Source organism: Bombus pyrosoma, linkage group LG7 (assembly GCF_014825855.1).
Source record: "Bombus pyrosoma isolate SC7728 linkage group LG7, ASM1482585v1, whole genome shotgun sequence".
NCBI classification, from domain to species: domain Eukaryota; kingdom Metazoa; phylum Arthropoda; class Insecta; order Hymenoptera; family Apidae; genus Bombus; species Bombus pyrosoma.
In genome coordinates, this window is record NC_057776.1 from 10914189 (window position 1) to 10937827 (window position 23639).

At 36.4% G+C, this 23639-nt stretch overlaps 3 protein-coding genes across 7 annotated transcripts in view; 2 read left to right on the plus strand and 1 right to left on the minus strand.

Annotated features, from left to right (window-relative positions):
• LOC122569586 (facilitated trehalose transporter Tret1-like) lies at positions 1-2580 on the plus strand. The gene is made up of 4 exons (XM_043730826.1): positions 1-178; positions 314-576; positions 883-1307; positions 1510-2580. The coding sequence occupies exons 1-4, from the start codon at positions 148-150 to the stop codon at positions 2132-2134; spliced, it is 1344 nt and encodes a 447-aa protein (XP_043586761.1). The 5' UTR covers positions 1-147; the 3' UTR covers positions 2135-2580.
• Positions 2581-7592, plus strand: LOC122569584 (facilitated trehalose transporter Tret1-like). Its single transcript, XM_043730823.1, has 6 exons — positions 2581-2820; positions 2931-3463; positions 3618-3783; positions 5582-5848; positions 5975-6398; positions 6526-7592. The coding sequence occupies exons 1-6, from the start codon at positions 2596-2598 to the stop codon at positions 7167-7169; spliced, it is 2259 nt and encodes a 752-aa protein (XP_043586758.1). The 5' UTR covers positions 2581-2595; the 3' UTR covers positions 7170-7592.
• Positions 7277-23639, minus strand: part of LOC122569588 — a 22216-nt gene continuing 5853 nt past the window's right edge. For 2 of the 5 annotated variants that reach the window (XM_043730829.1, XM_043730831.1), the window contains exons 2-8: positions 21432-21555; positions 21156-21241; positions 15621-15713; positions 11400-11462; positions 10926-11063; positions 9287-9518; positions 7277-8619 (exon numbers count right to left, since the gene is read on the minus strand). In XM_043730829.1, the coding sequence (XP_043586764.1) occupies positions 8480-8619; positions 9287-9518; positions 10926-11063; positions 11400-11462; positions 15621-15713; positions 21156-21241; positions 21432-21555 (876 nt within the window). In that variant the 3' untranslated portion in view covers positions 7277-8479. Of the gene's footprint in view, positions 8620-9286; positions 9519-10924; positions 11064-11399; positions 11463-15620; positions 15714-21155; positions 21242-21431; positions 21556-23639 lie in introns of all 5 variants that reach the window. The other 3 variants (XM_043730832.1, XM_043730830.1, XM_043730833.1) reach the window with 3 other exon arrangements.

Consider the following 23639-nt stretch of genomic DNA (forward strand, 5'->3'; position numbering starts at 1 on the left):
TCCTGCTTGATAACAACGTACTCATTTAGTGATTAAGAATACATTACACGGATTTCACAAGAAATCATCATCTGCAACATTTTAATTGTTCAACCGATCTTTTAATGCTGAATTGTTCATTTGTTTTGTGAATATCTAATTGAAACCATGAAGAAAGTGTACTTAGCTGTCTTTGCTAGTAAGTTGTGTCAAATATGTATATTATTATATTATTTTTGTATCTTTATTCAGTGAGATTAACTTGTTAAAACACTAGAGAAAAAGCAAAAATATAGAATTTCATACAAAAATATTTTTAATCGATGATTACTAGGTAATCTAGGCATGATATCGTTTGGTCTATTCTTTGGCTGGTCATCACCTTCATTGTCTCTTCTATTGCAAGACGATAGTCCTATACCCTTGACCGTGCAGCAGGCTGCATGGGTATCATCTATTTACACCCTGGCTTCAGCTGTGGGATCGGTGCTTTGTAGTTACGTTATAAATTTAATTGGCAGGAAGACGACCCTAGCTTTCACTGCGATACCAGGGGTGATAGGATGGATGATGATAGCTTTCGCGACATCGGCATGGGTAACTTATTAATATATTTCTACTACACACGGAAGTAACAGTGAAAAAGAAAATAAGGGATAAGATTTTCAATGTTACGCTATAACCTTTTAATTGATATAACTCCACAATTATTTTGCGAATTGACTGTTTGATTTCTGTCAGATATGGCTAATGCTTTAAGCCACGCAAACAGATATGTGTCGACTACCGGTTTCAGTCTACAACACTAGAATCGATATAAGCTCGATATTTTTCTTATCAAATATTTTAAAGTACGTATATAAAACTGTCATTATTGACAAAGAACTCGTTTTTATTCTTCAGGAATTGATTGCAGGCAGATTCGTTTGCGGGTTAAGTAACGGATTTGGATATATATGCGCTACTATGTATATAGGTGAAATTTCACCAGCTAATATAAGAGGAACATTAACGTCCACGTTAACTGTAGCTGCGAAATTTGGTCTGTTCGTTGAGTGGGCAATAGGCCCGTTTCTCTCTATAACAAATCTTGCACTCGCGTCATCGTTGATACCGATCCTTTTCTTTGTCTCTTTGATATCGTTACCGGAATCTCCGTATCACTTGATGCGTCGTGGGAGAAATCAGGAAGCAGTAACGTGTCTTATGCAATTAAGAGGAGCCACGGATGTTTCTAAAGAAATGGAGATGATCGAGAAATCCATTAAATACGACCTATCTAATAACACCGGATTATGGGAATTGGTCAGCGTCTCGGGAAATCGGAAGTGCGTTTTTATTTCATAATTGGCAAAGTTTTAACAAATATCCAGGGAAAAATAATTACGAACCTTTGTGAGATCTAGTAGTATACGTAATAAGAAAATAAATCTTTAAGATATCGAATCATTTTGAAAGTTTCTGTAGAAACAATTAGGATATAGCTCGATGAGCTAAAACTAAATGGCTTTAATTTCTCTTGTTTTGTAGAGCGTTGATAGTTGTGTTGGGTCTTTTTGTAATTCAACAGTGGAGCGGAAGCTTGGCAATACTTTCGTACGCCGAATTAATTTTTAACGCGACGAAAAACCAGCTTCAAGGCAAATACTTGACCATGATATTGGGTGGCGTACAAGTGATGTGCGCTGTGTTCAGCGCGTCTATAGTGGATCGGTACAGCAGAAGGATTTTGCTTCTAATTTCTACGTCCGGCGTTACCATCTCCACCTATCTCATTGGTTTATTTTTTTGCCTTCAATACATCGAAATGGATATTAGTGAGATCACCTGGTTGCCAGCTGCTGGATCAATACTTTATATCGTCACGTATGCTTTCGGCCTGGCCGCACTTCCATTCACTATGATGAGCGAAGTTTTCCCTACGAACGTTAAAGCGCTGGGCAGTACGATTGGAATGCTGTGCTGCAATTGTTGCGCTTTTGCCGTGACCTTGTCTTATCAAAGTATCGTGGAACAATACGGCATATACGTCGCGTTTTGGCTTTTTTCTTCAATCACTGCTTTAGGCACCGTTTTTATATATTATTGCGTCCCGGAAACGAAGAGGAAAACATTGCAGGAGATACAAGAGCAGTTGCATGGATATAAATTGTAATAAAAGTTGTAAACATTTTTTTTATTGTACATTGAAATTATCATTGAAATATACATGCAATTAGGATAAAAAAGTCATGCATAAAAATTTTCTAATCCATACAAAAGATTCTTGTAACTCGAAATAATGAAAAAGATACATTAATGCTATATTATAAAAATTTAGTTATATGACAAAATGTCAGTGAGGATTAGAACAATTATGATTCATTAAGGTAGTTAGGAACGTTTTGTTATCTCTTGAAAGACAGTAATTATTTTCTTTTTCTTTATTTGTTCGATTCACGTTAGGGAGACCGCAGTTTACATTTCAGAAAACATGGCGAACGGAACATATATTCGATCGATAATAGTAGGTATGTATTTCTATTCTATATTTGACGTATCATACATGTGGTTCGATATATCCAACCATTTTCTTGCAGTGAATATACTTACGCTTAATCTGGGCATTCATCTTGGATGAACGCCCTGGTTGATAGAAAATTTGGAGAATGCAAATTCGTTACTGAATGTAACGATCGACCAAATAACCTGGATCGCCTCAATCCCACAAATTGGAGATTTAATTGTGGATTCATAGTATTTCTTGTGGGAAACCACATGGGCAGGAGATCCATGTTATTCTGCTCTCTAATACTGCTTCTCTTTAGTTGGATGATGCATCTTCTGTATGACACAGATTTGGTATAACTATCGAACAACATACTTTTTCATTGAACGTATAATAATTATTTCTTCAAGATAAATTTTTTTTTCATATTTTATTGATAAATTTAAATAATCATTATTTTCAGGCAATTTATACAATACGAACAGTCATGGGTATTAGTGCAGGAATGTGCTTCCCATTAATATTGATATATTTTTCCGAGATAGCGCTAGTGAATCATCGTGATATGGTTACTTCCAGCCAGGCTTTTTCAATGAAACTCGGAGTTTTATTAATGTACATATACAGCGCTTTCGTGCCGTCAAAAAACACATTTATTTTTCCAACCACGCTGGTCGTTCTTTCGGGACTACTTTTGCTGACTGTGCCAGAAACACCATATTATTTGGTGCTTCATAAAAATTATGAAGAAGCAAAGAAATCTTTGACTCGACTTCGGCAAACTTTTGAAGAGAAGGAAATACAAATGATCGTAAAAGATACGGAGAACTGTGTGGCGAAATGCAAATGGAAGGATTTATTTCTCGTGTCAAACAATCGAAAAGTGCTTCTCGTTGTTACTTCCATCGTCGTCACGTCTCAATTTGCTGGCAATGCTATAATCTTGGCTTATATCAACGACATCTTCATTGCGTTCGGAAAAAAATCAAGCATAAAGTACGTATGCTTTTAAGTTTAATCATCTGACGTGTCTTCGTCGAATGTGCGACTTAAATATCATTTTATAATCATGGAAAAATGTATAAATATATTCGTATTAATAATTAGATTTCACGATTTAAGAATTATGTTTTGTTTATGTCTTAACTAGCTGTACAAGAACAATCGGATGTGTGAGTACTGTGTGCACCATGTTGCTAGTAGATCGTATGGGTCGCAAAACTATCTTCCTTGTATCGGTTATTAGAGGTGGGATATCTAGCTTCATCATAGGGACATGTAGTTTACTTTTGGAGAAAAATGATCACGTGGACGTTGTAAGTAGTATCGCAGTAATCGGTATTTTTCTCTTCGCATTCATGACATCTTTGGGTCAGCCGTCCGTCATGTATGTTCTTACTTCCGAACTTTTCGCCCCGAATTTGAGAACGTTTGGTGCTGCGTACCAATCATGTTTGAGTACTATTTGTCTGTTCATAACCAGTAAAATGTTTGGTATCGTAATGAAGGAGATCGGTATGTACGTGATGTTCTTTATATTTGTGGGTTTTACCATCATAAATGCTTTGATTATCGCGTTTCTACTACCTGAAACGAAGCGCAGGACTTTCAGGGAGATTCAAGACATTTTAGGGAATAAAAAGTCTGCCTCTGTGTATGTAATTCAATTTTGTAATAATACATCGTTAAGTACAGAATAATGTCTTATTCGGCGCTTGCAACTTCATCTTTAAAAATATTTTTCAAGATCCCAGGTTGTAACATAATAAAGGGAAGGTGTTCTAAGGGAAGGCTTGTTTCACAGAGTAGTGCAACGTTACATGCCTGAAACATGTTTTGCATACACGGCTAGCACAAGCCACTTTGTTACCGTGTTCCCTTGCAATTAAATTTCATCATATAAGCAACTTCCGCTTCTCTTTAGTTTCTAACCTTAATAAAGTCTATTAAAAGTTTCGCGAACATCGTTTACTGAACATAATGGATTGAAGATTACGTACAGTTCATTAAAAAGAAATATTTCCAGTATTCATGCTTGATCTTTATTTGATAATTAAACGAATTGAATAATTGATAGACAAATATAATTTATTGCCTGACTTTATCACGTACATCTTGCAACCTAGCTAGGTTATTAGATTGCATAAATTGCAGTCTGATCCATACAGCTTGTTACTACTGAGGCTTAGCGTATATAAACCGTTACTACTGACAGTGATCTCGGACAATGGTCAGACGTAATATGTATCTCACGTGTAATTATGTAATCTACAACCAACTGTTATACCGTGATTTCATGAAAAGATTTGATTATTTATAAATAAATTACTTTATATATTGATAAATATCGTAATTATTATACATACATGGAAGTAATTTTCTGCTTGATAACAAATGTTTATTTTGACAAAGTTTCCTGTTTACTCACAAAAAGAGGAACGCCAAGTAATGCAGGAAGATACATACGTTGTTTCATAAAACTCCATGAAAAAATTAACAATAAACTAAATAAATGTAATGAGATTAATGTTCAACGTTTGGTTATCCGTGCCGCACATTAATTAGCATTCAAGTAGTTAATGTCGTTATCCGTGTTGTAGATTGCGAGTACATACCGGTACATATGATAGTTATTGCTTGTGCATGTAAAAGATGATTATACTATAGATGTGAAATGGAAACTATTTAGAATTTCCGCACGAATGTTATTTACGTATCTAATATATCTCGTAAAATAAATATCATTTATTTTATGCACACACTTCCATCTATTGTAGTTGCTTTCGAAGCACGCTTACGTGGATTCATGATAATTAAAACACCTTGCTGGAACAATCGTTATCGCGGCTTGTTCACCTTCGAAATAGTTACGAAGGAAAGACTAATAGTAGAAAACTCTTATCGATGTAATTAGGTATATCCGTCGTGAAACCTAAATTTTTCTAGTGAAAACATTCGAACAGTGTGTCACGTGGCAGTTGCGAACATGTCGAACGCAAGACTTTATTTGATAACTTTCGTAGGTAAAAGAAATTCTATAAATAGTATTATCTATTTTGTATGTAAGTGAATTATTAATTTACAAATTATGATATCGATAATTGTTGCATTAAGACAGTGTGTTTGGCCCAATTAAATGCGGGTCTGTTTTTGGAATGGACGTCACCAATGATAATAAAATCCTCAGTCGACGACTTTCCTTCCAAAATTGCTATCGACGAAGCCTCCTGGATAGCATCTTTATTAAAACTTGGAACAGCGTTCGGTTGCTTTCTTTCGATATTCATCGTTGACTTTCTAGGCAGAAAAATCTCGATATTGCTTACTATTATTCCAACTTGCCTAAGTTGGTTACTAAGAATATGGAACCCATCGATTCTGGTAAATATGAAATCAGAACTTTCAAAATATTTATTTATCAAATAATCACCCTCGAATTTTTATAACACATTTTAAAAGCATAATGAACTTGTGATATTTTTCAAACTTGATTTTTCCTATTTTTAGAATCTGTACATGGCCAGTTTCATAGGCGGGATTGTCAGTGGCATAATTTTCACGAGTGGCTCGATGTTCGTGACAGAGATCTCTCCTGCGCACATTCGCGGTGCCTTGTGCAGTTGCTTCGTATTAATGCATTATTGCAGTAATCTTTTGAGCTGTGTAATCGGCTCATTTAGCACCGTGCACCAATTTTCTTACGTGGCGATATCATTGGCAATGCTGCAATTTCTGATATTTATTTGGTGCCCTGAAACTCCTTATTACTTGCTGCGCCGAAAAAAATTCGCAGCTGCTATGGATTCTTTGATATTCTTGCGCGGTTCGGGTGACGTTACCGAGGAAATGGATTCTATTATTAGAGCGGTTGAATCCAGTCCTCGATGCAATGGGATATTGTCTTCTATCTTACACTTAATTTCTGAGTCAGGTAAATAAAATCTTCGAAAAAATCCTTGTCAAATTAAAAAATTTATAAATTTCCGTAGTATCGAACATAAAGCAAACTTTGTCGCCAATTTCATAGCTCACAATGTATTAAGCATTCAACTTTTTAGGAGGAAAAGCTGCGATCTTAATCGGCACAGGTGTAATGACGGTGCAAGCGTTCTCATGCTCGATTATTCTTATCGGTTACGCCCAAACGATCTTCGAGGAGATCCACGACGTTCAACTGCAGGGGGTCTACACCAGCATCGTCTTAGCAACGGTGTATCTGATCTCGTATCTTATGTACATTAGCTTGGTGGATCGTTTAGGAAGAAGACCTCTAATGGTTATATCCACCATAGGCGTTTCTAGTTGCAGTTTCCTTTTGGCTGTCTACTTCTGCATGCAAGAGAACGCCGTAGATACCACGAATCTTCGGCTGTTGTCCTTCGTAGCAGTATTATTTTACACGATAAGCTACTCTTTAGGATTGGCCAGCGTACCTTTCGTTGTTGTAAACGAAATATTTCCAATCTACGCGAAAGCAACGTGTATCAGCTTTTGTTTCTGTATAAATTTCGTATGGTCTTTTATCGCGTTGCATGTCTGGAGTGAGATCATGTTCGAACACAACGCATATTCCTTTGTCTTTTGGTTTATTTCCAGTCTGAACACGTTCAGTATCTTCTTTCTAGTGTTTTACTTTCCGGAAACGAAAAGAGAATCGTTATTGGAAATTAGGAAGAATTTTATCGAGGGAATAAAAAAGTGATTAATCAGGTCATTATTTTGGTTGAAAGGTGTAATGAGTCAAGAAGCTTGAAAGTTTACGATTAATTATGAGAAGATGTCATTGCCGAAAAATAAAAATAGCATCTATTAAAAAACCACATAAATTATTTATTGAAAATGTTAGAACAACCTTTTAAAAGTCCATTTTGGAACCTATATAAACAGGTACTGCGACACATATTGTAATTTACAGTAATATGTACATTTAAGGATACGAACAGTCTGGAAATCGCCGAGTTCATATCGATATTTGGAATCGTACATACTTTACTTCGTAGCGGGTGAATTTCGAGCAGCGTAATCCGTAATAGAAACCAGGGAACAAGCATTGTAACTCGACAAGGGTGTAGTTGAATCGATACGAAATAAATAATTTTCCAAAAATTGCATTGTAAACGAGAAAGAATGTTCTCTTTCCGCCCGAAAATACAAATTTGTCTAAAAATGTATAATACAAAAATACGGTTGGTCAGCTTGATTGGACAATTTTACTCGCGTTTAATGTACATTCTGTTAAAGACACAGGGATGTTCGTTCATTTTGAAACAGTATCGGACACTGGATTAAGCTGATCGATTTCTGAAGTAGTTGGAGTATTGTTTGAAGCGCTAATCTTCAATTGGAAGATCAAAGTTCGTTATCGTGACAACAGAATCGTCACAGAATGGCGTCAATATTGATCGACAGTTGCGCAAACGTTTGTCCTTACATTCAACTCGATCGCCTCTGATTCTGCACCTGTACACTTTACGGCTTCCGCGATAACCCAAAGAACCTAGCGCGTATGGATATACCAATAAATGAAATTAAAACATTAATTTTGCGCGAACGTCTTAAATTTCTTCGAATGACAGTAGAGTATATTTCGCGAGATGACGCTTCTCCTGTGACAATTTTAATTGACTTCTAACAATAATATAGCACGAAATGTAATACGTTAAATGTAAAATGTAAAATATATCGCAAGAAAACCAAAGAGTCAGATATGCGGGTACTATCAGTTGGAAATAACCGACAAAGCAGAGGTGGCAATCGATCAAAATGCTGATATAAAGAATAGACCATCGCGTTGAGTGAACTAGCATAGCGATAGTGTTCAACCGTCGGTTTCTTGTCTCACAGCTTAGCTTGTACTCAAGGACGTCTTTTACGAGGATAAATTATTCATTGGTGGTGTGAAACCATTCGTAAGCCGCATGAATTTCTCAGAGAGCTAAGAGAACCGGCAATAAATGGCAAGAAAATTTTGTTGTTAGCTTTCACGTCGATGGTACAGGCAGAGTCTAAACTTCAGGTGTGTTGACTATAGCTATTTTTCTGAGACAGAAGAACCTGATCGATCGTGGCTTCCTCAAGCTTCAACGAGGTCGACGATGTCGCGTGTTCATTCTCTGCTTCGATTTGAAGTACCAACATCGTGATTGGAACTTCTGAAACATATATACGTAGACATACATGCATAGTGAGAATGTGATGTTTCGAAATTGTCGTTGATTCGTTTAGCATGGCGACAGGAAAGCACAGATCAAGGTAAGTGATAGTTGTGACATAAAGAGAAAGCATAGAAGCACGTGTTACATACAGACGAATCTAATTAATGAAAAAGATCAAAAACATATTTTCCTAGAATCTTGTTTGAATAAGCGACAAAGTGAATTCCATCGATGTTAACTCGCACGTACAAGTGATCCCTATAATTTATTCACCACTACTCTTCACCACTACACTTCGTAAGTAACAACTCAAACTCTGTGTATCCTAGCCTTTAACTGAAACAACCGCTCTTCTCTACGATCAATTTAAGATGGAGCAAAGCTACAAACTAGGTCGACGATATAATTATCCGTTTGAACGTTTGATAATACAATAAATTGGAAATTTCACATTGCGTGCTTCTGAAGTTAATTTGTCTCATCTATCAGGCTTGTAAATATCACTGAAATCTTATTCTAGCATCCTAGTTTGCGTTGTTAAATTTTACATGATTCAATTTCAGAAAAAATGAAGTTAAGTTAATCTGTTTCTTTGAATACAGAATAGAAATGCAGAATGGAATGGAGGTGTGCATATGCATGCAGAAAGCGAGCGTGCACTTACCGGATTTTCCATTCTGGCTGTCGGGCGCTGTGTCAGGGAATTGGACGTGTTTTCTGGATGGTCGTCCCGTGACAGGACTTTTTTCTAAGGAGAGAGTGTTCTGACCGGTGGTAGGACTCTGCGTCGGTGTTGCAGTCGCTTTGGTTTCGTTATTGGTCGGAGCCCTTCGAGAACTCAAACAGGACGTTGCAGTCGTAGTCGGCGGCTGAATGGCATACCTCACTGCTGGAACCTTCAAAGGTCACTTCATAAGACCCATTTTATAATTGAATTTCGATGCAATCGACTTCTTTTTGAAAGATAACGAGTAAACGGAGTTTTTCAGTTTTTCTTTGAAACTCCTGCGCGAGTGCAAGATAACTGAGTTTCGTGTACGAGAGCTGGCGCGAGAGGAGTTTAATCGAAATTGAAGATCGTCTCAGATAATCTGGTTCGTGCTAGTACGAAGGTTGTGAACGAACTTTTTGTTTTATGGTGTTTGAATTAATCTTGATTGCCGCGATTCGTATTGGGATATTTTTAAGGAAACGTTTTATTACATCGTATTTTATCGAGTGGACGAACGTATATCAGAGACGAAATCGGTGCTACCCTGAATTTTTCAGATGTCAGTCATTCTGAATGACGCTTATTCGAGCAACCTTCGCTACGAGGGATGTCGCGACGTCAAACACTGTTCGAAGAGAGCTAATAATACGAGCTCGATCTGTACACCGATGTGCATGTATAACGTCATCAGTAACACAATCTACATTAATCAATGTCGGAAGATACCATCAGGTTAGCCTCTTTGCATATAAGTATCTCTTCATATTATCGTGATAAATAATTTTAATCCGAAGAATCCAATATGCGATACTGCTCACAGTCTTTAATTATCTAATATCAAGCGCAATTGTTTATGATTGCTTCGGATTGTTATGTACTATTATCGTTCTTTTATGGAGCAATAAAATATTGATCGTGCGACTTATCTGTGTTAATGACACGTCATGCGATAAAATATTTCGCAATAATCTTCTTTTTTTCGCATTATACATTATACATGGTTCTTTCTTTTTATTTTTATCGTGTACGACTTTATTGTGAATTAATGGAATGCGTAAGCATTTGAAGAAACCATGTGAATAGCATGAGAAAGGAAACGACGATGATGGATAAGAATTCAGATTAAGTAACAGAAAGTTTCCATTTGGATAATAAGATTGTCCGATATCGATGCTTTTGAGACCTTTTCACAGCCTTGGAGTACTAATTCTTTTAGAATAGTAGAATTTCTGGGATGGTGAGACATAATTGGATTTCCTTCGAAGATGTTCTCGCTCGTTGTTCTTTATAACTTTCACTACAACATAATGGGAACAATAATTTTGTGGACAGACAATCGTTATTTAATGTCGTTCTGAAATATATTTATCACAGCAATCTAATAATATAGTCTAATAATAGTACCCGATTTCTCGGGAAAAGAAAAAATTGTCTTAGGGTTCGTATATGAAATTCATATATCATATGTTGACTAAATAATAAACTTCAATGTTTTATCAGGCGTTACTCTCGAACCTATTCATAATTTTCACGATTAATTTCGTCGACAACAATACGCTAACTATTCGACAATACAGTTAGTACACTTAACTTTTCGTCCTTTATTCCGTTCCTCTTTCCGTTGAGAGACTCTCAGAATACTGACCCTGTATTCGTAGTCATCCGCGATGGTGCCTCGACCGGCCATATATTCTTGATACTGGGAGATCACGCACAACACGGAATATATCTGAAGTAAAGGATACGTGGGATATAGCCCATAAGCCGGCGCCTGGTCATCTGATAACGTAACACATTCTTTCTACCTATGTTTTATAATTGAAAATAAAAATCAAAGTCAGGAACGGAAAACAAAAGTCGATGCGTATGTGAGGCGTATCGATGGTACATTATGCTGTTGTGCTTCAATAAAGTTGTATTATATGGAAGAAAGCGTATTTTAGAAATTAATTAAAAGAATAGATGATCTATAGATGAATGATTTTAATTAAAGAAAAAATTGGAATATCTCTGGAATGTGATTATTTTTTACACAAACTGATTCCTAAAATGTATATATACTCACGTTCAGGCAGAGAAGAAAGAAGTTCAATGTGTATAACATCACTTTCGTCGGGTCAAAAGTGGACTGAAACAAGATCGGGATAAAATTAAATTACTCGATTCGACGAATATCTTGTGAATGTAATATAATTAATGTAATATAACACTTTACAGTATATTATTTTTTCTTCTACAATTCTTCCTAACCATCATCGTAGTTCCTGTTTATCATTATAGTTACCCTAAAGGATGCATTGTAATAACACAGATTTTGTCGAACAATTGAGGAATCGTTGCAATTCCTGAAATCGATTACAGGGAGGCAGTAAAAGGTTGATGTTTGCTATTATTCGCATCGAGTTTATGTATTGAGCGTAGACCGGCTGTAAAATGCTATTCGATTCCCTGCGGCGAGTACATGGTAGTTAATACAAAAGCCTTTCATGAGGAGTAAATTTACATTGAACGTTGTTTGCATGCTGTGCTGTATGACTTTTTAACAAGGGATCGTATTATGTAGAAAAGACATATTTTAAAATTCTGACGTTGTAGGTGCTATAAAACAAATATGACTCTTGATTTTTCTTCATTATGAATAGGATAACAGCACCGCTGAATATAACTTTGATCAATTTCGATTTTTAAACGCTAATGTCCAAATATTTGAGTTTCTGGTACGGCTATTTGTTTGATTAGATAATTACTGTTTAATTAGTGATAATCCGATTGTAGTTATATTAAATTCGTAATATCGTTCGATTATATGTTAGATTATTTATAATTAATCGATTCCGCATATCAAGAAAATAAAAAATGTATACATTTTAACAGAAAAACGTACACGTTCTAATTGACAATCTTTGATTAAGAAAGAAACTTCGCGAACAAATTTCGCTTTGTTTTATATAGCTGCATCGTGACAGAGCCACGAAATGTATCGTTAACTTAGAGGACGAGTGCATCAGTTCATAGTAGTTCGTGTAATTACGAGCGATATCTTGCATCGATGTTACCGGTTCTCGTTACCGTTTCCGATAGGGAAAAGGCCATTAAAACAGGGGACGCGTTTACGAGTAAAAAATGCCCGAATTCTTGACTTAATAATGATATGATAATTTGATATTCGCACATGAAATGAAGAAAGAGGGAAAGAATGAAGAATACTTTGTCGCCGTTGTTTTTGCTTTACGAGAAAAAAGCTCGACGCGCAAACAGTAAGAACGTTAATGAAGATTGCGCGTACCGGCGCGGCGTGCAATACCGTCAGATGCGCTGTTATTTCAGAATGAACTTTTGCATCTGGCCGCCTGGCGCACGGAATACACTTGGCATGCGACTCCAGTCACGTGCATTTTCCCCTGTGTATTATCGTGTACTCTTATATTCTCGTTTATTTCGTTGCATATTTATCCGTTTTGCACATTTTCATGCATTTGTAATTCGTATGCTTTTAGGATATATTTTGCTTCACTGTTCTACCATTCTTGTATTTCTCCTTTCAAACAGAGTGACATATGAGAACCATTTCACTGAAAAATTGAGATCTCTCCGCAATAACAGTAGGTACTTTTTAACTTACTTATTCTTAGAATTTTGTTTATCTTGGTATTTGTCATTATTTCGACGTCAACTTCTATGTCTATTAACTTGGTCACGAAAGGAATTATACCTATTATTCGGCTGTTGCTTATTGATCCGATTTGAATAGGTCAATGATGTTATCACATTCCATTGTATACACGAAGTGATATAATACGATTTAACCAAGAATTGATCTTCATCATACACAGGTGGCTACAGAAATCTCAATTAAGTAGACTGCGATAAGATAAGATACTGTGGTTAACGCAATTACGATAACACAGTATGCCTGATATTAACTTCGTGAAAATTCAATTATGATCGAAATTCTATTTGTGAACGTTTTTCTATCCTAAACGGTAAAATTCGATTCGCTAAATTAATCACTTTCAACTAACGTAATTAGCGAAGGATCGGCTTCAGTTTCCAAAGATCACGATAAACAGTTATCTCGATTGGCATTTTAATCAGCATTTGGCAGTTTCAGAACTTGTCAGCTCAAACTCGTGAAGCGTCGCTCTCGTTCAACAAAATTCCAGTTCCGATACAATTAAATCAACAAAACTTTTCGACGCATTAATTGCGCGGTCAAAGTACTTCGAAATCTCTCGTATCCCCATGTCGAAAGTGTATCATATATAGTTTATTAGCAGTTTCATACTAGTGATTCAGTGCATATCTTAGATAATCACCATGATATTTCGGCTGGGTCAATTTATTTCAAATGTTTGCGCTTTCAAAATAAAAGAGAAGAAAATAATTGATGCGTTAAAATTATCAAATTATCAGAACTATATGTAAAAAGATTCATCTGTGCAAAGACGGCACATCCGATTCATTAAAAACGTCCAAATGTTTTGATTTCATGAATTTAGATCAGTATTACTGTGGAGTGGATATATAAATGCAAAACACGTTGACTATTTACATATAAGTATCAAAACATCATGACAGCACGACTATTGAATAGATAGATTCTTTAACGTCAAAACGTTTTGTATTCGTGAATTTAAAATAAATTAGTTCGCGTTCTTTAACATACTACAAACATACAGAATAATTAGCTTCGCTACTAACGTTGAAATACCACGAGTAAACAAATTTTAAATAGCCTTGTTCGTTTAAATGTGTTGAAACCTTTCAAACTCGTTGATCCAGAATATCTGCATTTCCCGAGAAAGTATCTTGAAAGCTTTCAAACGTACGAATGCATACGTAAGTTATTTGTTGTACGATACAACGTTACGAACCAGAAGACGCAAAGTAGGTTTTCTCTTTAAAGACATCAAAATGGGGTAGATGCGCGAATGCACAATAAGTTGGTGCCTGAAATACATGAAAATCACGAGACAAAAGCACTCGAGGCTCTCGAATCACACGGTTGAACGACAGTCTAACCCCTTTAGCACCAACTACGGAGAAAAACGTCGCAGCTGTGGGAAACGTGCCCATGAAACGACGGAAGAGCGACAGAGGAAGAGTAAAGGAGAAAAGTCTGAAAGAGAGTTTGGATTGCGGCCCGGTAAACAGTTCATGTTCCTTTCTTATGTCATACTACGAATTCTTCGAGACATAAAACGCCGGACAACGGCAATTGCGTGGCTGTGTGCCGTATGAGGAAGTGCTCGATATAATCCACGAATGGCATTAAATGTCTTCACTTGTGTGTCCGTCCGAAACTCGCTGTATAAAAGTTGTAAGCTGTCGAGGGATACAATTTTAAAAATAGGCGAAAGTTTCTAATGGGCGAGTAAAGAACTTTGAGCGAAAAACGAACAAAGTTTCCCAGAGACGTACGGACCATGATTTTATCAATCGATTCGGATATCGCGCTTGTTGGGGAAAGATTAGAGAGTAGTTGAACCGATTCTTCGAAAGTACTTGCTTGTTAAAAAACATGCCAGAGTCGAGATTCTATGATGTAATGCGAGTTCGCTTGGGTTCGGTCCAAAATTTCTTGTTCCAATAAAGCGACTGGATAAAACGAACCTATTTTCTCCGAATGAAAGAGCGCTTTTTTCATATTCAACGTTCCAATGTTTAGAGAAGGTCTCATTACCCAGAGGTCGTAACTTAAAAGCGTGAACCTAAAAATGAAGCTTCCGAAACTGGGTCGAAGAATTCGTAATCGAAAGCTTCTGCGAAGAATTGCATCGGCAAATGGTGGGTTAGCGAAGCGCGAGAATGCTTACCCGTGCCTTCGAAATATGATCTCTTTTGAAATTACATTTTTAGTTTTTATTCTCAATCGCGCTGCCACGAAAGACCTCCCGTGGTTTGTGTTTTATTCGGCGAAAGAAACATCGATGTATCATTCTTTTGGATAGATGTTCTCACCGACTGACGCAAGCACGCAATTATCACAGGCGTATTCTCTTTCCGCGAAAACCAGAAATCATATGGTTTGTTCTCACGAAAGGAGGAAAAAATATCATAGATGGACCGAACGAAAATATTATAGAAATTTCGTCACGACTTTCACTGCTAGATCCATTTGTTATATGTGAAACACGTAATGAGTTTTTTCAGGCGATTTATTTTGTAAATGTACGTAATATATCGAGTACTTTTAGAAATTCCGATATTTTTTATACATATTTTATTCCGATATAAAACCATCTAAAGTTATTTTCTTAGTATATCTAAAGAAAATTGTACTTACCGCAGCGATGAACAGGTACAGGGAATGTCCCACATCGATAAAACAAATCGTGACGATGACGATGATCCAGGGTATGAGAAAGACACGTTGATCCTAAAAGACGTCGATCAAAAGTGAACACAGATGAATGGAAAAGAAGAAGGCTGGTTTCGAGGGAGTAGTTTCATAGTCCCTCTTTAACTTTAATATCTTTTTTTTCCCCCTTGTTTATCTGGCGTCCTCTGGAAACATTCGATCCGACTCGTTGCATCTCACCAAGGTAAAACGAGGAACACTGTCGAAGTAAAGTCTACTCAGAGGGTTAAGAGTTTAGACGAGCTCTCGACGGAAAAGGGTGGAAAGTTTCTCTTCCATGGAGTAGGAAGACAATTGTGTCGTCTTTTCTTAGAGTCGCGAGTTGTTACGTTAGACTAAAGAAACGGTGCAATTATGCACAAGGCCGTAATAATTTACCGCTGTTACGCTTATGGACTTAATTCCATTGCAAAGCCTTGAAACGACTATTATCCAAGTCATTTCTCCTTATTTTACAAAATAATCGATGTATATTTTAGAACGAAGCTTTCTGAAATTAAATAAATTTTCTTATGCTTCGTTATTAATCCTTTGACGCATAGTTACATCATGCTATAAAAATTCATAATATTAGATATTTTGGTTAATTTTTAGCGGAAAGTGAAAATTCATTCTATTCCTCGATTTATTATGCTGCAATGCTGTCGTCTGATTTGTCATTAAATGTAATGTGGTATTTCGTACGAAGACAAAGAAGATCTTAAATGTTGATAAGTACTAGACGGAACAATGACTTGCAAAGAAGGTTCGAGTATCGAGAAACATTGAGTATCGTTTTAGAAGCGGAACGAGCTACTTTTGTGATTCCTTTTATAAACTCCCGTAAAAATACGGCGCGCGAGACAGCACTATGCTTATGTAAGCTCACAGAGAAACAATTTTCCATCTTCAATTGTATTTCCGAAACCAGGCTGCTTTGAAATGCGATTCAAACAGACTAAACCTCGTTTGAAGTTTCGTTAGGTTTGCCAGCATATTCAAGCCTACGAATATCTTGTGCGAAGAAAACTAATTTGCATATCTATATGCAACATATACTTTCAGTAAGGTAGTTTATAATCAAAACTGTGCATTCTCATGTGAGTTTTTGTTGTAGAACACACGTCAGCACGTATCATTTTTTTCGTAGCATGCGTACACATAGGAACGAACAAACGTATTATAATTTGTTTCAGAGTATTCTATATCTAAAAACTGGGTTACCCATTGCGAGGACGTTAAAATATAAAAAATCCTAAAAGTGTGTTATTTCGATAGACCTCGCCAAAAAAAAAAAAAAAACAAAAATATTAATGTTTTCATAGAATATGTGTTTTTAGAGAACACAATAGATCGTGGGTATCTCACACGTGATACACACTTGTTTGGAAATTCCAACTAAAATATCGTGATACGCAACGTGTTAAAAATGATGGATGCCGGATGACAAATAGCCGAGTGAAGAGGGTGAAACCGTGAAACTCTGAATTCGAGATCTTGGCGAAATGTGACCATGGTTATTCATCGCCGGTTACTATCACGAAATAAACGCGGTAGTTTTGCCACAGAATGATTAATGGACGCATAGATCGATACGAAGAAGGAATGTCAAGCCGACTCTGTGAATTCAGTGCCCGGAATCGCGAATTTGGACCTATCAAGAATTTTGCTCGGCATCGATAAAACAAACAACAGCCTCTTTTTAATAAATATTTCAATTACGGCCAAGTAATTAGAAAATTAAGCGACCAATAGGAACCATATAAGGTATCTGTTAAATTCATTTACTTCTTTTTTCGTATACGAAGACAATATTGAATCTTGTTTAGCAATATAAATATAATTTATTTTCTCTAGATTCAATTTCTAAATAGGTAGAATTAAAAAAGCATGTTTCAAATTTCCAAATGTTATTTTCAACTTTCATGCATTTAACTTAATGATCGCAGAGAATTGTTTGTAAGACGTATCGAACTTCAAAAATATTACAGGATCTTTAAACTACCAAGTAAGATTAGTTGAATTTATTACATAGAAAGAGAGAGAGAGAAAGGAAGAGAAAATAAGAGATAAGAAATGTTTCAATAAAAACAAGATATAGATTTCATTTATATTTTATAATTTCACCGTAATTCAAATAAACCGAATTTCAATTGATGATAGAGAAGAACAATAAATATTTCTTGTAAAAGGAAATACTACCAAGGAGACGAATCTTTTTCCTCTCTTTATTGTTGTCCTTGACGGACGTGTAGACACGAACGAGAGGGCACTTCGAACCGATCACGTTGCGCTTGTGTTTTACGTAAGAGAACTGTTCGCAAAGTGAGTGATAGCCGTGTCGATTGCATGCGAAAAGTGTCGATAAATCAGCGCCGTGACGAAAATTGATATTTCTACTCGGGTTTACGGACGTTTTTCCATGTTCAAAAGAGCATTCACTTGGTGAACGTGTACGATTCTGACGACTGATGGATGCGCCATCGAGGCAACATCGAGATTAACTCGCCGTGCTTAATTGCGTTAACGTATCACGGATTCGACGGAATCCACTTTGAAAAGTTAGTCTCTCTCCGGGGTTAACAGAAGCGTTTCATCGCTGCTCTGTAAATCCCTTGCTAATGTTCACCACGGATTGGTTTCTAAGTTTCATGCGCGGTGATGTGGCAACAAAGTAACCGAGCTGCGTGAAATCCTTCGAAAGTACAAGTAAAGTAACCTGATTTTTCTTTACTTATATTTTCTTCGACAGAATCCCCGAGGTATAGATCGTTCACAGGCTTGGTAAAAGTTTTTCAAAGACCGCAAAGTTTGTGAGGCGTTAATGACGTCCACTTTTCAGCATAAAAGTGTAATTAAATATGATATCTTACTTTGTGTAAAAAAAGATTTAAGAAAGCTTTAAAAGTATAAGTAATTTGATCTTGTTTCTGCGATAATCTATGAAGAGGTCATTACGTGCAAAAGGAGCTTGTTGAAAATTATACTTATTATTTATCATACAACGTTTCTCATCTGATCAATTATTAAGGTATTAGTTCAAGAGGTACGTAACGAGCTATTTGTCCGTTGTGAACGATCAGTGAAAGATATTAAGGATGTTTCGTCGAATTATTTCTATGAATATTTATACGAAGAAACGTTCGATTTTGTGTGACGTCTTGTTTTGGAAGATAGGTAACGAAAATTCAATTGCGGGGCAAAACTGCGGAAGGAATTTCGCGGTCGGTTGATGTCAGCCCGGGGATGTTGTCTTATCTCGCTCGTAAATTTTCTGTACCCTCGTTGACTAGATACTACGTCAAGTATCTTTCCTCTGTCTTTCCCCTTCCTGATTTCAAGGGTTGCTATGACGAATGCTTTGAAATAACCATACACTTTAATTACCCTTGTCCTTTGTATTTCTTTCTCATAAATGACACGTTTCTATCATTTTGTAGGCGACAATGTCTACATTATAACTGTAATCTTAAAAATATGTTGTTCTTATTATTGTTTTTCGTATTTGTCGCTTCCTAAATTAAATACGAGTACAAAAAGAACCGTGTACGAATGTGTGTAAAATGCAGGAACGAAATAGAAATGGATTTCGGCATCGAGAGATATTTCTGAAAACGATATTTTTCTCGATTCGACAAGCTGGAACTTCATTTCCGATTTGCCTTGATCCTTCCGTATCAGGAGATTCGTGCTTCTACTTTCTCCAGGATGATGATAAAAATTGCATCGCTCTGCCCTGAAGGTCGGGTTTGTCTGTCATTTGAGATGAACTAATAGCAAGATCGATACGAGGACGATAAGACGATTGAAGGACAAAATCCCAGCTACACACTGAGTGTACTGTGACTTCCATTTTCTTAAAAAATAAAAAAAAAAAGAAAAAGGAAGATTATGTAGAAACGAATTCTTTGGTTAATAAACTCATTTGTGTAACATGTTTAGTTTATAGTATGAAATTAATTTGGAATTAATTCGAAAGTTAGTTTCCGAAATTTTTGTAATTTCAAAATCAGAATGCGTCACCTTATAGCGGATGACAGAAGTAAAGCGTTCGTGCCGAAAGTAATTTCAATTTATCGAAAATTATTCAGATTTATTTCCACAGGTGCTGCTTTAAATTCAATCCCCGGCTCCCTCTTTCTTTCTTATAATCGATTTTAGGAAAAACAATTTCCAACTACCCGCGTTTCTCCATCTGCGACTAAATCTGATACAAGAGGATCGGAGATCCCGCACTTTTCCCTTAGTCGCGTTTTTATTTCCGTGATTCCTTCCCACTTACGTTATCGCGGTATCCTCTTTTGATATTAGACATAACGATCGAGGGATCGCGCGCAATTCTACATTTTTGAATACGGAGTTAATCTTATCCCTGCTAACAACTTCCATTTCGTGCAAGAATCACGTGCTACGGGAATGAATACCACGGCTTAACGCTGGTGTGCGTATAAAATACATCTTTCCAGTGTAAAATTAGGCGGATGAAATACTGGAGAAACACGAAACTGGTAGATTCTAGAAATTTAAGTAAACAGAGTCATTTGTATCTAAGAATAATCGATTTTATAAGAATGATATAAATGAAAAAAAATAGAAAATTATTTACTTATTGTTTGGTAATCTTTTTTGAATAGCTTACTAATTAATTATATATTTAAGAGATTATAATAAATTGATATTATATTCCATTTAAAGTCTAAGTTTGGGACGATGGAATTTTCAAATTGTACGAAACAGTATTCATCGAGCTTCTTCGATAAAGCAGGGTTCTCTATAGGTACCAGTACATGTACGTGCGTACATATGTTCGAAATGTTGTACGACTATATGGCCTATACACTACATTAGCGATGCTAATTTGCTTCAACCAGTGACCACCCAAGAAACTCGTCGATATTTCAATATGAATTTCCTCCACTTGAAGTAAAATGTTACATTGAGGTTTAGTATTAATATGTAAGTTTTTTATTAAATATGTTCTAAATCAAATATCCAGAAATATATTTTTATTTTCTATTTTCTTATAAAAGTTAATTAAAATGAATTTACGATCTTTTCTATGGTTCATATGTTACTTTGAAATAAATTTTTCACTCTTAATCTTCCTGTTTGAAATGTGCTTTGCAAATGACATTATCCGGGACTTTAATCCTTCTACTTAAGGTTTACCGCGAATTTAAACCGACAAGGAACTTTGAACTTCTCTGATTCAAAAGAACGCGACGTGCATCGGGAAATTTCAGACAATATCTGTCGTAAAGAAATCTAAACGACGAGGGCTTTACAACCGTCGTTCTAAATTCATCTGTCTACAATTTCACTGCAAATCTTTCAACGAACGAAAGCTCGACAAAAGTTTTCATTCAAAGTGAAAATGCATATTTACGTTACAATATGTTACAATACGTACAACACATACAATACGTTGTGGCACAAAACGCGATGGGATTGTGTTACAGCGTTATGTTTAGAGCGTCTTACCTTACAGAGGCCATAGAGCAGCAGGATACTGCAAATCACACCGCAGCACGAGCATATAAGCAGCGTCACGTTAAACCGCACTGTCGCTGAAGGAATAGAATCATGTTAAACGTGAGATCTCGTTGTTTTCAATTTGCAACTCGAGTATAATTTCAGGCAATTACGCGTGATGAATTCAATTGGTACCGCTTAGTGACTTATATTACGGGAATAGAATTGGAGAATTCTCTCCCGGTGCATTTATCGTGAGCATTGTTGTTACAGCCAAATACTCACTAGGAGATATGGTGTCTGGTTCTAGGAAGCTGGTGGATTCGGGTAACGAACGATTCCCCCGCAGATATTGACTCTCCCCCTGGAGCACTTTACCCGTGGTTAGCGCCAATACGGTAAAGTAAATCTGAAACAGAACAAATAACGGCCGAACCATTCGTCATGAATTATTCTGATTACGAGTTTACCGAGAAAGGTACATTGGTTGAAACAACTTGGGGATCGAGCTCCTCAGGAATACCGAAGCGCTAATTGAATATCGGAAATGAAACAGATATTGTGTACTTAATATAGCAATATCGGTATCGAGTATTTAATCTTCTTTTTATCCAGCGTTAAGTAATTATACGATGTCATTTTAACTTCCACTCGCCTCGTGCTTGAAACTGTTACTATTTTACTATCGAGAATCAGTTCGTTTGAGTTTCTACTCGTTCAAAGTAAAAGTTCGGTATCGTGTTCTGTCTCTGGCCAAATATCGAATCGTGGTTTATCTTTGACTTCATTAATTAATTAGCCTAAATTCGTTGAAATTTCTGTGTAACGTGTAAAGGTACGTAAAACGTCATTTGGTGCGTTCAATTAGCATTAACTTTTCAAAAATTATCTATCTCTAATTACGTTTTGATTGAAAATTGAATTTGAAATTTTTTTCACGAATAGGAGTAAGTTTTGTTCGAGGATTGCCTTTCTTTCTGCTCCATCCACTTCAGTCGGATTGCAATCGGATCCTTGTCGATTGATCCACTTTTGTTCCTTTACTTTTTATGCTCGAACCTCTTCCATGGAAACAGGGTATTGTTTTGAAATTGGAATCTTCAACTCTTCAGATTGCATCCCTCTCGAGTATCCACTTCATAACACAGAACAAAATATTTATAACTTTATGATCCCAAGATCTTACTTCCCCATATTGTGCCTGATTTATCTCATATATTTCGTATATTTCGTACATTAATAACACGAACATAAGTTACAGAACACGGCTCTAAGTCCCTTTTACATTTTGTAGTTTAATCATCTCAGACCTCGAAACTCATTTTCAGCCTTAACTAGTCCATTTCATAAATCCTCGCTCATAAGCACGTAACTTACACGTTCTCTGATAGAACTTACGTAATTCTCTTAGAAAGTAAGAATACAAACATTACTTCATCTCGTTAAATCGATGTGTTCGCTATAGTTGTATTAAAACGACAGGTAAACAAAGTTTCGCCGCAATCCAACGTCTTTAGGGCACGATAAAAATTGTAGCCATCGATCAACATTCCCAATGACTTTTGTTCAATATCTACGCTCTCGAGGGAAGAAAAGTCGCTTTCATTTAAAAAGCACGACTTTACTAAATGTACTTCGGTATTTCACGCATTTGTCAACATTTATCATTCGTTGGTCGATTTGACGCGCGTTATGAATCTTGCGTTGGTACGCGTATATACGCGTGGTACACAGGCACGAACCAACTGAAAAGGATGAGTAAGTGGTAAAAGGCGTGCTTCTTGAGGGGTGCGTCGCGTCACTCTTCTCTGTTCTCCGGACGAACGATCGATCCAACGTGACAGAGGTTATTGAAATTGCTTTCCCCCCTCATTGTCTCTTGTTGGGTAGTTACGCCGTCCTTGGACCAATTTTGTCATTTTTTACGCTTCCAACGTGTCGTCAAGTTTGCGAACATCTAAAAACGTGCAAAGAAAGCGTTCGGTCGCGTTTCTTTGATCTTGTACAGTTGCGTGCTTTACGCTTCGACAACCTAACTGTACGTAAACATGTACGTAGGTTCTGTCTTAATTTAGAAATATTCATTTCTAAAAATTTTACCTTACACACGTGGTTTACTTTTGTTAAAAATATGCCAGCTGTATTGCATGTAAAATTACATAAGAATATTACGATATATTTTAAGCGTCTCGTAGAATTCCATGTTTAATGAAAACACGTGTTACAAGCTTACGTAAAACTTGGTGCAGTTGGTGACACAAAGGATCGCTTTCAATGACACGGACAGAGTCGATTATTCTGGTACGTTCAAAACACGTTCGGCTTAATTCAACTATAAGCGGATGATAATATAAAATAGCAACTAAACAACATCAACTAACGGGTGAACTCTATGGTCCAGAATTAATGAAGGTTAAACCAACCAAGTCTAGTAAGACCTTCTGCCCCCTTTCCGTATGTGATAGCGAATGGAAAGGAGATTATCGTTCATGG

Excerpts from the sequence above, each read along its gene's own strand:
- LOC122569586 (XM_043730826.1), top strand. The coding sequence starts at position 148 with ATGAAGAAAGTGTACTTAGCTGTCTTTGCTA. Across the intron at positions 577-882 it reads CTTTCGCGACATCGGCATGG|GAATTGATTGCAGGCAGATT; the intron begins GTAACTTATTAA and ends TTTATTCTTCAG. Across the intron at positions 1,308-1,509 it reads AGCGTCTCGGGAAATCGGAA|AGCGTTGATAGTTGTGTTGG; the intron begins GTGCGTTTTTAT and ends CTTGTTTTGTAG.
- LOC122569584 (XM_043730823.1), top strand. The coding sequence starts at position 2,596 with ATGAACGCCCTGGTTGATAGAAAATTTGGAGAATGCAAATTCGTTACT. Across the intron at positions 3,784-5,581 it reads AAAATGATCACGTGGACGTT|ACAGTGTGTTTGGCCCAATT; the intron begins GTAAGTAGTATC and ends TGTTGCATTAAG. Across the intron at positions 6,399-6,525 it reads ACACTTAATTTCTGAGTCAG|GAGGAAAAGCTGCGATCTTA; the intron begins GTAAATAAAATC and ends TCAACTTTTTAG.